The 16354-nt window shown below is 38.1% G+C and overlaps 1 protein-coding gene across 1 annotated transcript in view; it reads right to left on the bottom strand.

The window, feature by feature from the left end:
- Window positions 1–6037: 6037 nt before the first annotated feature.
- LOC128661345 (galanin receptor type 1-like) overlaps window positions 6038–16354 on the bottom strand; it is a 377907-nt gene continuing 367590 nt past the window's right edge. Inside the window, exon 3 of the mRNA XM_053715610.1 lies at window positions 6038–6655. Within this exon, the coding sequence (XP_053571585.1) occupies window positions 6338–6655 (318 nt within the window). The 3' untranslated portion in view covers window positions 6038–6337. The remainder of the gene's footprint in view (window positions 6656–16354) is intronic.

Here is a 16354-nt window from a genome sequence, read left to right as displayed (position 1 = left end):
TATTTTAAAAGTAAGTATTTAGTTTTAAATAGAATTAATTTAGTTAATAAGAGTTATAATATTTAGATGTATTTAATTAATATTTAAGTTAGGGGGTGTTAGGGTTAGGGTTAACCTTAGGTTTAAGTGTTAATAATTTTATTATAGTGGCGGCGGTGTAGGGGGGGCAGGATAGGGGTTAATAAATGTATTATAGTGGCGGCGGTGTAGGGGGGGCAGGATAGGGGTTAATAGGTATTATGTAGGTGGCGGCAGGGTCCGGGAGCGGCGGTTTAGGGGTTAACATATTTATTGTAGTGGCGGCGGGGTCCGGGAGCGGCGGTTTAGGGGTTAATCAGTTTATTAGAGTGGCGGTGGGCTCCGGGAGCCGCGGTTTAGGGGGAAATACATTTATTTAGTTGCGGCGGTGTAGGGGGGCAGATTAAGGGTGTTTAGACTTGAGGTACATGTTAGGGTGTTAGGTGTAGACAGCTCCCATAGGAATCAATGTGATGTCGGGCAGCAAACATGAACTTTCGCTATGGTCAGACTCCCATTGATTCCTATGGGATCCGCCACCTCCAGGGCGGCGGATTGAAAACCAGGTACGCTGGGCCGGAAAAGTGCAGAGCGTACCTGCTAGTTATTTGATAACTACCAAAAGTAGTCAGATTGTGCCGAACTTGCGTTCGGAACATCTGGAGTGACGTAAGAATCGATCTGTGTCGGACTGAGTCCGGCAGATCGAAGCTTACGTCACAAAATTCTACTTTTGCCGGGCAGCAGGGCTTGATAACTTAGGCGAATCAGCCTCGCCACAAATACGCTGCGGAATTCCAGCGTATTTGAGGTTGACGGCTTGATAACTAGGGGCCTCTGTGTCAAGGCTACGTACAGTTGTGTGTTACATAATGTATCTTTTTGGTTTTGATGTTAAACGGTATGCTACATTTTAAACCTGATGATGTGCTTTACGTAACATTTTTTGTATACTTACTTTTGATGAAAAAATAAATAAAATGTGGCTAATTAGAACATCTGAGTGTTTGGTAATCATTTTTTTTAGAACCAAATGTAACAATTTGAATGAATATTGAATGAATAAAGTTTTGTTGGGATAGCCAGACACAACAGCACTTAGCTAGTGCCTGTTCAAAGTGATGTATTCCAGTGTTTTGTAGCAAATACCCCATATGGGCGTAAATTATTGCCCTAAGTACCCCAAATGAAAAATTAAAATATTATTGGGTTAAAAAAATAAAAGGTAAGTGGGGATGTCCCAAAATGTGACAAATGGGTATCAGATATAGTTTTCAATTACCAGGAATTTACCTTGAAATCCAGCTTCACTGAATGCAATGGCAGCAAATCTTTGGAAAAATTAGAGCAATAAATAATAAGGATATTAACTTATAGAGAAAACTCACACACCTCACATATTGCTTTTATGAATGTGCCACTTAATAATATTCATGTTTCTACAATTTTGCATCTATCGTCACATACACAGCTAAGCTCAGGCATTGTGGCATACTTGGGTATAGAAAATATTTATCAGGCACATTTCACCCTGGCATAATTCCACCATGGCCCTATATTTGACACATGACTGTGTGACACCTTTTCACAGTGCTGTTTACCTGGCACTTTCCCTGTTACAAACGGTGTCAGAGTTTCTCAGCTACAGTCAGTTACAGTAAATGAGAAGCTGACCAACCAAGACAGGCAGTGGTGCTGGGGGTAAAACTGAAAGACACATTTCTGGGAGACAATGGTTTTTTATATTAACTAGGCCAAGAAATTATGAAAGGGCAAGGACCAATGTTCCAGGTACCACAGGTTGAGAAACAAGGATGTTTTCCATCTGCATATAATGATTTTCTGTGCCATTTTACTAAGCCTAGATGTCCATAAAACATATAGAGATAAAACCTAGTTTCTCTATTTGCCTTCCTTAAATATTTTCAGTCGTTGTGTCACAATCTCTCTCTACTTTTTTTATTTTCTCTTTCACAATTTTCTTCAATAGTGGTTGTGTTGTATTTTTGCTTTATTTCCCCTACTCTTCTAGAGGCGAAAAGCTGGGTGACTTTAAAGGGACAGTCAACACCAGATTTTTTGTTTTTTTAAAAGATAGATAATTCCTTAATTACCAATTACCCAGTTTTGCATAACCAACACAGTTATAATTATACACGTTTTACCTCTGTAATTACCTTGTATCTAAGCCTCAGCATACTGCCCCCTTATTTCAGTTCTTTTGACAGACATGCATTTTAGCCAATCAGAGCTGTCTCCATGGTAAATTCACATGCAGGAGCTCAATGTTATCTACAGGTGAAACTCGAAAAATTAGAATATCGTGCAAAAGGTCATTTATTTCACTAATGCAACTTAAAATGTGAAACTAATATATGAGAGACTCATTACATGCAAAGCAAGATAGTTCAAGCCGTGATTTGTCATAATTGTGATGATTATGGCTTACAGCTCATGAAAACCCCAAATCCACAATCTCAGAAAATTAGAATATTGTGAAAAGGTGCAATATTCTAGGCTCAAAGTGTCCCACTCTAGTCAGCTAATTAAGCCATAACACCTGCAAAGGGTTCATGAGCCTTTAAATGGTCTCTCAGTCTGGTTCAGTAGGAATCACAATCATGGGAAAGACTGCTGACCTGACAGTTGTGCAGAAAACCATCATTGACACCCTCCATAAGGAGGGAAAGCCTCAAAAGGTTATTGCAAAAGAAGTTGGATGTTCCCAAAGTGCTGTATCAAAGCACATTAATAGAAAGTTATGTGGAAGGGAAAAGTGTGGAAGAAAAAGGTGCACAAGCAGCAGGGATGACCGCAGCCTGGAGAGAATTGTCAGGAAAAGGCTATTCAAAAGTGTTAGGGACTTTCACAAGAGCCACCACACACAGACGGATCCTGGACATGGACTACAAATGTCGCATTCCTCTTGTCAAGCCACTCCTGAACAACAAACAACGTCAGAAGCTGGGCTAAAGAAAAACAGACCTGGTCTGTTGCCAGTGGTCCAAAGTCCTCTTTTCTGATGAGAGCAAATTTTGCATCTCATTTGGAAACCAAGGACCCAGAGTATGGAGGAAGAATGGAGAGGCACACACTGCAAGATGCTTGAAGTCCAGTGTGAAGTTTCCACAGTCTGTGTTGTTTTCGGGAGTCATGTAATCTGCTGGTGTTGGTCCACTGTGCTTCATTAAGTCCAAGGTCAACACAGCCATCTACCAGGAGATTTTGGAGCACTTCATGCTTCCTTCCACAGTCAAGCTCTATGGGAATGCTGACTTCATTTTCCAGCAGGACTTGGCACCTGCCCACACTGCCAAAAGCACCAAAACCTGGTTCAATGACCGTGGGATTACTGTGCTTGATTGGCCAGCAAACTCGCCTGACCTGAACCTCATAGAGAATCTATGGGGCATTGCCAAGAGAAAGATGAGAGACATGAGACCGAACAATGCAGAAGAGCTGAAGGCCGCTATTGAAGCATCCTGGTCTTCCATAACACCTCAGCAGTGCCACAGGCTGATAACTTCCATGCCATGCCGCATTGAGGCAGTAATTGCTGCAAAAAGGGCCCAAACCAAGTACTGAGTACATACAGTATGCATGCTTATACTTTTCAGAGGTCCGATACTGTTCTACAGGTATGTACAATCCTTGTTTTATTGATTGCATGTAATATTCTAATTTTCTGAGATTGTGGATTTGAGGTTTTCATGAGCTGTAAGCCATACTCATCACAATTATGATAAATCACAGCTTGAACTATCTTGCTTTGCATGTAATGAGTCTATCTCATATATTAGTTTCACCTTTTAAGTTGCATTAGTGAAATAAATGAACTTTTGCACAATATTCTAATTTTTCGAGTTTCACCTGTATATGAAAAACGTGAACTAATGCCCTCTAGTGGTGAAAAGCTATCAAAATGCATTTAGATTAGAGGCAGCCTTCAAGTCTAAGAAATTAGCATATGAACCTCCTAGGTTTAGCTTTCAACTAAGAATACCAAGAGAACAAAGGAAAATTGGTGATAAAAGTAAATTGGAAAGTTGTTTAAAATTACATGCCCTATTTGAAACATGAAAGGTTTTTTTGGACTTGACTGTCCCTTTAATTACATATTTTATAATATTTTTGTTTATTTTTCCTATTAAGAAAAGTTCATGCGGAATATTGTATTTGAATGTATTGGCCTCACTGTGTTTACACTCATGTATATTATGTTTCAAACTTAATTAAAAAAATAAATAAAAATACATATTAAAAAGTGCATCCAACAATTAGCAGCCACCCCTGGACTAATGCTAGCCAATATATATTTGCTGCATGAAATGAAAGCTTCATCTGTTTCTTCTGTCACTCTCATTTAAATAAGATTATACATTTCCTATCATGTGTATGAAAAAGCAGTATTTACACAAGTTAAAAAAGTTTTAATGCAATAATTGTTAATAAATAATATTAACAATTTGATAATTTGCCTTCAAAATCATGGTAAGTAAACCAAAATTAGAAACTATCACTGGAGTATTTATTGCATTGTTTTGTACTTTGTACTAATTCTCACTGGCTTATATGGAGAACCACCTCTGTTGTAATGGTTGAAAGAAACTCGCGTTTCTCAAATATTACAAGAAAACACTGATGAACATTTATTCAGGACAGGAACACAGTTTAAAAACAAAGAAACAAAAAGTGAAAAAAACAACAACAACCAACCAAACAAAAAAAATGCCCTGTTTATATAAGAAAAAAGAAAAAGAGTTGATTACAATGCCCCTTTAAAGGTTGGGTCTGTGTTCTTGACAGGGGGTTGTGATACAATGTCATTAGCCTATAGAACAAAAGGGGACTGGGGAAATCTGTGTGAGTGTCCATTGCCTCAAAACACCAGAGATTACATTAAATGTTCAAAAATATATTTTAAAATAGTACCAATCTCTAAAACTCAGTGTGACTAGTGGCTAAGATGTGTCAGTTGGTATCTTCAGGCAGTACACTATCAGTCAGTATATAGTGATACTTTTTAAAGTCTTCTCTGACATAGTATTTTTTTATTGATTATTTTCCACATATGTATTACCTATAACATTTCTCTTTGTCTCTGAAAACGTTTTTGACTTTTATTGACACATCATCCAAAGCTTTTTAAAGGGACATAAAAATCAGATTTAAAACACACTGTACTGCATTTCAAATTTATATAGAAACATATTTGCAATGCACTTTAATATGTAAAAATGCATGCAGCTCCCATTACATTAACTATGCACACATGCTCTGAATGCCAGCCATAACAGTCAGAAAAATTGCACCAGTATTGGATGCAAGTGCACTTGGCTTACCCTATTGACAGCTGATATACTGGCTGAGCATCATGGGAAATGTAGTTCCAAAACCTCTAGAGGGCCAAGTTTGAGGATGCCTGCTATATATGTTAGGGGAGTCACATGGACAAAAATATTTATCACAGATTAACCATTAACATATTTTTCAGAAGCATTTTTGCAAACAACAGTACTAACACATTGTTCTTTTTCAATTTGAATACATTACTTTGCATTTCAAATTTAACTTATTTGTCCTTTTTTAAAGTGATAACAAATATAAGGCCAGAAAGTTTATTTTAAAAATGATATACTTTTTTTTATAAAGCACATAATAAGAGACAATTACTGATTATGCAAAAATGTTATCCAAGAATCTGTAAGATTTTGTTGACTCTTAGCTTTTTTTTTAATTGATATATATATATATATATATATATATATAAATATATATATATATATATATATATATATATATATATATATATATATCATTTATGTCATAGCAGTTTGTTCCACCGGTTAAGGAATCCTCAAAGAATGATGCTTGCTCTATTGACCGTTAATAAAAGTAAAATATACGAAGAATATGCTGGGTAATAATTTACTGTAAAACACAGGAAAGGTTCCATTTTCCCTCAGTGTTTTTACTATAATATATTGAGGGACTCCAGAGATTTGTGTGTTTTTAAACAGAATTCCTTTTATCTTTAGAAACATTAGTACCGTGGTTTTCAGGATACATATCACACCTTCCCTTTTACTTTCCACCAGCAGCCTAATGTATTGCCCATATTAAACCCATTTCATTTTTAAGAGTATAACTAGATAACATTGTCTTTGATCAACCCTACTTCCAAGCACCAACAATCTTCATCAGTCTAAAGACACTTCGGCTCCAAAATGAGTCATGAAACCGTTTTTTTCCGTTGTCTCCAACTCGTCTACAGAACTCCAGACACCTGTAAAATCAAGTCCGAGCTTTACCAGAGACTTCACACATTTGTTGTGGAATGAGTAGTGGAGAAGTTCTCCATGCGGATTCTTACCACTTTCTCTTCAGGCGGTGGTTGCAGGAGAAACTTGCAGCTGAACACCTGGCGGCAGGCCTTGCGGAAGTTCTCTGACAGAAAGGCATAAATGATGGGGTTGATGCAGGAGTTTCCGTAGGCCAGGCAATGTGAGATAATGCGAAAAGCAAATGTAGCATTGTTCAAGGGGAAGTGGCTGAAGATGACCCACAAAGAGATGATGTGGTGAGGCATCCAGCAGACCAAAAAGACCGCTACTACTAGGAGGACTGTCTGTGCCGTCTACAACAAAAACATACAGAAAAGATCAGCAAAGATTGTATCAGGACAATATTAACATTATAATTATTCATAAACTTTATTACAAAGTTGGAAAAAAATGTCTATCATCAATCCGGCAAAGGATGTTATTATATTTTTGTCATATTTATTGTGACTGACACACTATCTCATACATTTTTTTTTGCAAATATTTCATTATTTAGTACAATACAAATTCCAAAATCCAAACTTATTCTAAAATCCAAACATTTTCACTAATATTTTTTTAAAAAAAATAATGATATAAAACTACCTTTAGTTACATGTATAAACTGTATAATGACATGTAAATATTGCCTAAATGACATAAGATATTGTGGTCGATTTATTAAACCCCGGGCGGACATGATTCGATATAGCAAATCATGTCCATCCTGCATTCTTGTGAAATGCTTGTCAAAGTAAAAAATGGTATAGGCAAAGCGCTAAACAGCAAAGATACCAGGAGGGTGATGTTAGTATAAAAAATAATCAATTTATTTGAGCAAACTGCTCCTATAAAACTATTTGAGATTAGTTCAAAATAATCACATACATTTCTAAAAACACACAAAACCACAGAATGTTATATTCATAAATTTAAAAGTCCAAGTGTGTAAAAACAGGGATATCTCCATTTATAATGGATATATATCTGCAAAGTAAATTAGAGCTTCCCAAATATATGCTATACAAAATACACCGCGCCGTTTTCCACCTATATGTGAATTCAATGTTTCGATTTTAATGAATGGCAATTTATTGGTTATATGAGAGTTTGGCAAATCCTCGTTTTAATTCAAATGACAGTTCTACTTATTTTTGCAGCTTGTGTGTGAGGATATAGATAAAGTAGAGGAATACTTGCATTCAGTTTTGTCACTGTGAATAACAATGCGTGGCAGCACTTAGCAAAATACAGGTAGCTTACCGGCTGTGCTGTACCGATTCTCATCAGACTTACAGTTCTTAGCTCCTTTACAGCATATTTTCCCTCTGAGGCTCCACTGCAGATTTAATTGGTTTTAGTTTAACCCAGCAATCCGGTATACACCTGGACCTCATTGGCGTTTTTCCAATGTGTTACGTCCGGTTCACAGTCAGCTGTGCATTGCTTTATCGGCATCCATGGATCACATGGGACTCGTGACGTCACTGTTTTGCCGAGAGTTGTGGTTCCAGATGTTAGCTGAATTCAATGTAGCAACGACCGTTGCAAAATTGACACTTTTCCTCTTGCCCTCCGTTTACCATATAAACTCCTCAGGGTTAGAGTAGATTTTCAGCTGGTAAATGTAGATACGTCAACCAGTTTCACCTCTTCATGGGATTTATCAAGACATAAATTATTTTGCTTCCTCTCGCTTTTTAAATAGCCCTCCTCATATTTTCATTGGTCCTCCAGTTTCCCAGATTTTAAGGTGAAATTGTGTGGTTTTTAATGCACATAAAATAAATAAATTAAACAAATAATTAAAGTTCTAAGTGTAAATATAGGCATTAGATATATATAACGTGACTTTTTTATAGTAATTATTTTCTATAATAATACGTGAGTCATATAGATTAACATATTATCATAGAAAATAAATACTATAAAAAAGCCACGTTATATATATCCTACACTTATTTTTACACTTAGAACTTTAATTATTTATGTATTTAATTTATTTATTTTATTTTTTATTTTTGATCACTCATTAAAATAACCTTATAAATAGTGATGTCGCAAACCTAAAAATTTCGGTTAGCGAACACGAACTTCCACAAAAGTTTGCGAACTGGCAAACCGGGCGAACCGCCATTGACTTCAATAGGCAGGTGAATTTTAAAACCCACATGGACTCTTTCTGGCCACAATAGTGATGGAAAAGTTGTTTCAAGGGGACTAACACCTGGACTGTGGCATGCCGGAGGGGGATCCATGGCAAAACTCCCATGGAAAATTACATAGTTGATGCAGAGTCTGGTTTTAAGCCATAAAGGGCATAAATCACCTAACATTCCTAAATTGTTTGGAATAACGTGCTTTAAAACATCAGGTATGATGTTGTATCGATCAGGTAGTGTAAGGGTTACGCCCGCTTCACAGTGACAGACCAAACTCCCCGTTTAAAGGGACAGTCTACACCAGGATTTTTATTGTTTTAAAAGATAGATAATCCCTTTATTACCCTTTTCCCAGTTTTGCATAACTTACACATTTATAATAATAAACTTTTAACCTCTGTGATTATCTTGTATCTAAGCCTCTGCAAACTGCCCCTTTTTTCAGTTCTTTTGACAGACTTGCAGTCTAGCCAATCAGTGCCTGCTCCCAGATAACTTCTCGTGCATGAGCACAGTGTTATCTATATGAAATACGTGAACTAACACCCTCTAGTGCTAGTGGTGAAAAACTGTTAAAATGCAATCTGAAAGAGGTGGGCTTCAAGGTCTAAGAAATTAGCATATGAACCTCCTAGGTTAAGCTTTCAACTAAGAATACCAAGAGAACAAAGCAAAATTGGTGATAAAAGTAAATTGGAAAATTGTTTAAAATTACATGCTCTATATGAGTCATGAAAGTTTATTTTGGCCTAGACTGTCCCTTTAATGCACTGCAAACAACCGCAAACAGTCCATTTGCACAACCGCAAACTCCCCATTTGCACAAGGTTGGATACCAAGCTAGCCATGTCCCGTTCCTTGTCCTCACTGATGTCATTGAAGGTCTCTTCCTCCACCCAGCCACGTACAACACCAAGGGTCCCCCGAAAGGTGACAACAAGCCCCCTGGGACGCCTGCTGTGTTTGGTCTTCCACCTCCTCAAAGCCACCTTCCTCCTCTAACTCCTCTTCTTCAGACTCCTCTCTCTGCGTTGCCTCTCTCTGCGTTATTATAAGGTGTGTTTTTTTTTTTTTTAATGTACACTTACACTACTATTAAGCAAGATATGAGTGGTGGCACTGGGCAAGTGGGCACAGTATACGCTGTGAGCCTGACACAAAAAAGCAGACTGATGTTTCACAGTCCAAAATGTTTTTTGTTTTTAAATTTACACTACTGTTACACCAGATATGAGTGGTGGCACTGGGCAAGTGGGCACAGTATACGCTGTGAGCCTGGCACACACGCTGGCAGGCAACTGCAATTAGATTACACAAGCAGACTGATGTTTCACAGTCAAAAAAGTTTTTTTTTAATTTACACTACTGTTACACCAGATATGAGTGGGGGCACTGGGCAAGTGGGCACAGTATACGCTGTGAGCCTGGCACACATGCTGGCAGGCAGGCAACTGCAATTAGATTACACTAGCAGACTGATGTTTCACAGTCAAAAAAGTTTTTTTTTTTTAAATTTACACTACTGTTACACCAGATATGAGTGGTGGCACTGGGCAAGTGGGCCTGGCACACACGCTGGCAGGCAGGCAACTGCAATTAGATTACACTAGCAGACTGATGTTTCAAAGTAAAAAAAGTTTTTTTTTTTTTAAATTTACACTACTGTTACACCAGATATGAGTGGTGGCACTGGGCAAGTGGGCCTGGCACACACACTGGCAGGCAGGCAACTGCAATTAGATTACACAAGCAGACTGATGTTTCACAGTCAAAAATTTTTTTTTTTTTAATTTACACTACTGTTACACCAGATATGAGTGGTGGCACTGGGCAAGTGGGCCTGGCACACACGCTGGCAGGCAGGCAACTGCAATTAGATTACAAAAGCAGACTGATGTTTCACAGTCAAAAAAGTATTTATTTTTTAAATTTACAGTACTGTTACACCAGATATGAGTGGGGGCACTGGGCAAGTGGGCCTGGCACACACGCTGGGAGGCAGGCAACTGCAATTAGATGACACTAGCAGACTGATGTTTCACAGTCAAATTTTTTTTTTTTTTAAATTTACACTACTGTTACACCAGATATGAGTGTTGTGGCACTGGGTAAGTGGGTCTGGCACACACGCTGGCAGGCAGGCAACTGCAATTAGATTACACTAGCAGACTGATGTTTCACAGTCAAAAAAGTTTTTTTTTTTTAAATTTACACTACTGTTACACCAGCTATGAGTGGTGGCACTGGGCAAGTGGGCCTTGCACACACGCTGGCAAGCAGGCAACTGCAATTAGATTACACTAGCAGACTGATGTTTCACAGTGAAAAAAGTTTTTTTTTTTTTTTATTTACACTACTGTTACACCAGATATGAGTGGTGGCACTGGGCAAGTGGCTTGGCAGGCAGGCAACTGCAATTAGATCACACAGGAAAAAAATAAATAAATAAATAAAAAATGATGTTCTAGCCCTAAAAAGGGCTTTTTGGGGTGCTGTGCTTACAGCAGAGATCAGATGAGTCCTTCAGGACTGTAGTGGAGACTGAATACACTAGCCTAGCTATCAATTTCCCTATTAAATCACCAGCAGCTACACTGTCCCTCCTCTCACTAACAATGCAGCTTCCGAATGAATCTAAAATGGCTGCTGTTCAGGAGCTGGGAGGGTCTGGGAGGGAGGGTCTGCTGCTAATTGGCTGGAATGTGTCTGCAGACTGTGAGATACAGGGTCAAAGTTTACTGAATGATGACGAATAGGGGGCGGATCGAACATCGCATATGTTTCCCTGCAGCGGCGAATGCGAACATACTATGTTCGCCGGGAACTATTCGCCGGTGAACTATTCGCTACATCACTACTTATAAATACTAAGAAGTATATCAAGCCTCTTTTTAAAAATATGTACTGTCTAACTGTATAGATTGTCCATTATATATATATATATATATATATATATATACTGTATAATGAACTTTTCCCTTTTCAGAATTGTATTGAATTTCAAAATGTACCCTAGAATGCATCAAAGAGATCTAGTCCATCTTAAAACTATCTATCTTTAAATTAGACACTGATAAACTGTTAGAATATACTTTTATTGCTTGCTTTTATTTTACTGTATATTGGTTCTTCATGTTATCTACTATAAATGTTTTTTTTAAATGTAATAACAATCTATGAAAAATACCTGAGTATAAAAATAAGAGCTATAACTGCATTAAAAACCACACAATTCCACCTTAAAATCTGGGAAACTGGAGGACCAATGAAAATAAGAGGAGGGCTATTTAAAAAGCAAGAGGATGCAAAATAATTTATGTCTTGATAAAGTCCATGAAGCGGTGAAACGCGTTGACGTATCTACATCTACATTTACTAGCTGACAATCTACTCTAACCCTGAAGAGTTTACAAGGTGAACGGAGGGCAAGAGGAAAAGTGTCAATTTTGCAACGGCCATTGCTAAATTGTATTCAGCTAACATCTGGAACCTATCACAACTCTCTGCAAAACAGTGATGTCACGAGTCACATGTGATCCCTGGATGCTGATTGAGCAATGCACAGCTGACTGTGAAACTGGATGTAACACATTGGAAAAACGCCAGTGATGTCCAGGTGTATACCGGATTGCCGGGTTAAACTAAAACCAACAAAATCGGCAATGGAGCCTCAAAAGGAAAATATGCTGTAAAGGAGCTAAGAACTGTAAGTCTGATGAGAATCGGTATGCTACCTGTACGTTAAATCTGCAGTGGAGCCTCAGAGGGAAAATATGCTGTAAAGGAGCTAAGAACCGTAAGTCTGATGAGAATCGGTACAACACAGCCGGTAAGCTACCTGTATTTTGCTAAGTGCTGCCACGCATTGTTATTCACAGTGACAAAACTGAATGCAAGTATTCCTCTACTTTATTTGTATCCTCGCACACAAGCTACAAAAATAAGTAGAACTTTCATTTGAATTAAAACGAGGATTGGCCAAACTCTCATATAACCATTAAATTGCCATTCATTGAAATTGAGACTTTGGGATCAATTTATCAGGCTCCGTTTGGAGCTTGATGCCCCGTGTTTCTGGTGAGCTTGCAGGCTCGCTGGAAACAGAAGTTATGAAGCAGCGGTCTGCTCTGAGGCGGCGGCCAGAAATCGATTTTGATCGGGTTGATTGACACCCCCTGCTAGCGGCTGATTGTTGTTGGCATTTATCGATGTGTGGCAGACATGATACACTACATTGTATCATGTCCATCCGCACTATAATAAATATACCCCATGAATTCACATATAGGTGGGAAACAGTGTGGTGTATTTTGTATAGCAAATATTTGCAAAGCTCTAATATATTCTGCAGATATCTATCCATTATAAAGGGAGACGTCCCTGTTTGCACACACTTGGACTTTTACATTTATGAATATAACATTCTGTGGTTTTGTATGCTTTTAGAAATCTATGTGAATATTTTTAACTAATGTGAAATAGTTTTATAGGAGTATTTTTTATACTAACATCACCCTCCTGGTATCTTTGCTGTTTAGGGCTTTGCCTCTACCATTTTTTACTTTGTACTCATATGACAATTTATCTATCTGGGAAGAGATAAATTGAGACAAAGCTAAAGATACCTAACTACAGGGAGTGCAGAATTATTAGGCAAATGAGTATTTTGACCACATCATCCTCTTTATGCATGTTGTCTTATTCCAAGCTGTATAGCCTTCAAAAGCCTACTACCAATTAAACGTATTAGGTGATGTGCATCTCTGTAATGAGAAGGGGTGTGGTCTAATGACATCAACACCCTATATCAGGTGTGCATAATTATTAGGCAACTTCCTTTCCTTTGGCAAAATGGGTCAAAAGAAGGACTTGACAGGCTCAGAAAAGTCAAAAATAGTGAGATATCTTGCAGAGGGATGCAGCACTCATTGCAAAGCTTCTGAAGCGTGATCATCGAACAATCAAGCGTTTCATTCAAAATAGTCAACAGGGTCGCAAGAAGCGTGTGGAAAAACCAAGGCGCAAAATAACTGCCCATGAACTGAGAAAAGTCAAGCGTGCAGCTGCCAAGATGCCACTTGCCACCAGTTTGGCCATATTTCAGAGCTGCAACATCACTGGAGTGCCCAAAAGCACAAGGTGTGCAATACTCAGAGACATGGCCAAGGTAAGAAAGGCTGAAAGACGACCACCACTGAACAAGACACACAAGCTGAAACGTCAAGACTGGGCCAAGAAATATCTCAAGACTGATTTTTCTAAGGTTTTATGGACTGATGAAATGAGAGTGAGTCTTGATGGGCCAGATGGATGGGCCCGTGGCTGGATTGGTAAAGGGCAGAGAGCTCCAGTCCGACTCAGACGCCAGCAAGGTGGAGGTGGAGTACTGGTTTGGGCTGGTATCATCAAAGATGAGCTTGTGGGGCCTTTTCGGGTTGAGGATGGAGTCAAGCTCAACTCCCAGTCCTACTGCTAGTTTCTGGAAGACACCTTCTTCAAGCAGTGGTACAGGAAGAAGTCTGCATCCTTCAAGAAAAACATGATTTTCATGCAGGACAATGCTCCATCACACGCGTCCAAGTACTCCACAGCGTGGCTGGCAAGAAAGGGTATAAAAGAATAAAATCTAATGACATGGCCTCTTTGTTCACCTGATCTGAACCCCATTGAGAACCTGTGGTCCATCATCAAATGTGAGATTTACAAGGAGGGAAAACAGTACACCTCTCTGAACAGTGTCTGGGAGGCTGTGGTTGCTGCTGCATGCAATGTTGATGGTGAACAGATCAAAACACTGACAGAATCCATGGATGGCAGGCTTTTGAGTGTCCTTGCAAAGAAAGGTGGCTATATTGGTCACTGATTTGTTTTTGTTTTGTTTTTGAATGTCAGGAATGTATATTTGTGAATGTTGAGAAGTTATATTGGTTTCACTGGTAAAAATAAATAATTGAAATGGGTATATATTTGTTTTTTGTTAAGTTGCCTAATAATTATGCACAGTAATAGTCACCTGCACACACAGATATCCCCCTAAAATAGCTAAAACTAAAAACAAACTAAAAACTACTTCCAAAACTATTCAGCTTTGATATTAATGAGTTTTTTGGGTTCATTGAGAACATGGTTGTTGTTCAATAATAAAATTAATCCTCAAAAATACAACTTGCCTAATAATTCTGCACTCCCTGTATATAGCTAGTGCTATAATCTATTTCACATTGTGAAATGCTTGTGCAATGCCGCCCCCTGCACATTTGCGGCAAATTAGCCGCTAGCAGGGGGTGTCAATTATCCCGATCGTATCTGATGACCGCTGCTTCTTAACTTCTGTTTCTGGCGAGCCGTAAACTACGGGGGTAGATAGCAGCATCTGCTGCTTATTACATTTGCCCCATTGTTTTTACACTTGGTTCCATTCCCTCTACAAACTGTCCCATTTTAAAGATGCAAATATTCCAAAATCCAAATAGAATTGCATTACCAACAAGTGCAAAGTAAAAAGACAGTGCAATAGAACTTTCTCTGAATTTTAAATGAGCAGTAGATTTTTGTCTGACAAATTTCAAAATGGCCTTACATTTGCTGACCCCCTAAATCATGTGAGAGCCAACAGCCAATCACAGACTCTTACGTATACACTATGAATTTCTGCATACTCAGTAGAAGAAGTTACAGCCTTTCAGGGGACAGTGAAAAAAACACTTTTTTTTTTATTCAAGAAAGCTACAAGAAAACCACAGTAAAGGACGTACAATGCAAACATCTTTCTACTACACATAGACTTGTATAATAAAATTCTTTAACACATTAAAGCATTCTCTTTTTGCACTTGTATATCCCTTCAATGTCCTTTTATAAGTTTTGAATCACAGACACCATACAATGAATTGTGATTTAAGGGGATAGAAAGGTCAAAAATAAAATGTGCATGTGTTTATTTGTTTATTTCAATTTTAAATAAAAACATTTTTGCAATATAGTTCCATTAGCAAAAATGCTTCTAGTAAAATGTATTACTGTTTTTCAGCAGCAAACGCACATATGCTGTGGGCCAAGTTGGGATAGGATAGTGGGTGTGGCCGGTGGGTGTGTCTTGGTGGTTTATGGTTGTGTCTGGGTGCACTGTGTGTTGGGCTAAGGAATACTCTGCAAATAGGGATGTATGCCTGTCTTAGAGAGACAGAGCTCAGAACCTGGAGAACCTGGGGCTGACCATCTCAAATAGAGACAGTTGGGAGGTCAGCATGATGTGCGTATGCTACTGAAAACAGTTATAACATTACTAAAAGTATTTATGTTTTTTGAAGTATATTGCAAAAATGCTTCTATTTAAAACTGAATTGCATCCATTCACATTTAAATTTTGATCTTTCTGTGCTTTTAAATACAACATTATTGCTAATTCAGGAAGACGGGCTACAAAAATCCATTGTCAAACTGCATATACCAGTTCCACTGTAGAGCAGGATCATGCACTAGCCTGGCTTATAAATAAAGCCTTTTGAATTATTTTTTTCTCGTAGTGTATTTCACAGCAAGCACAACATCATCAGAACAGCAGGGTCAAACGGAGGAAAACAAAACATCTATTGCTGACAAAAAAAAAGCGTGCAGATTTCCAAGCTTTCTATTTCACATCCGTGTGGCCCGTGGAGCTCTGTGTGTGATATATAGAATATTAACGGTTTATGGAATCCAATTGGCTTGACATATAGGTGTTACATGTGTTCATTTGCAGTCCCGCTATGTTTAAAAAAAAAAAAAAAGAGAAATCAGTAAACTGAATTATTTCTGACATAGAAAAACTTTTTTAAATGTACAAGTATAAGAAAACATAAGGCAGCCTCT

The sequence above is a fragment of the Bombina bombina genome, chromosome 1 (assembly GCF_027579735.1).
Source record: "Bombina bombina isolate aBomBom1 chromosome 1, aBomBom1.pri, whole genome shotgun sequence".
NCBI lineage: Eukaryota > Metazoa > Chordata > Amphibia > Anura > Bombinatoridae > Bombina > Bombina bombina.
Note: the sequence above shows the minus strand (reverse complement) of the source record. Positions and strands in the feature narration are given on the sequence as shown.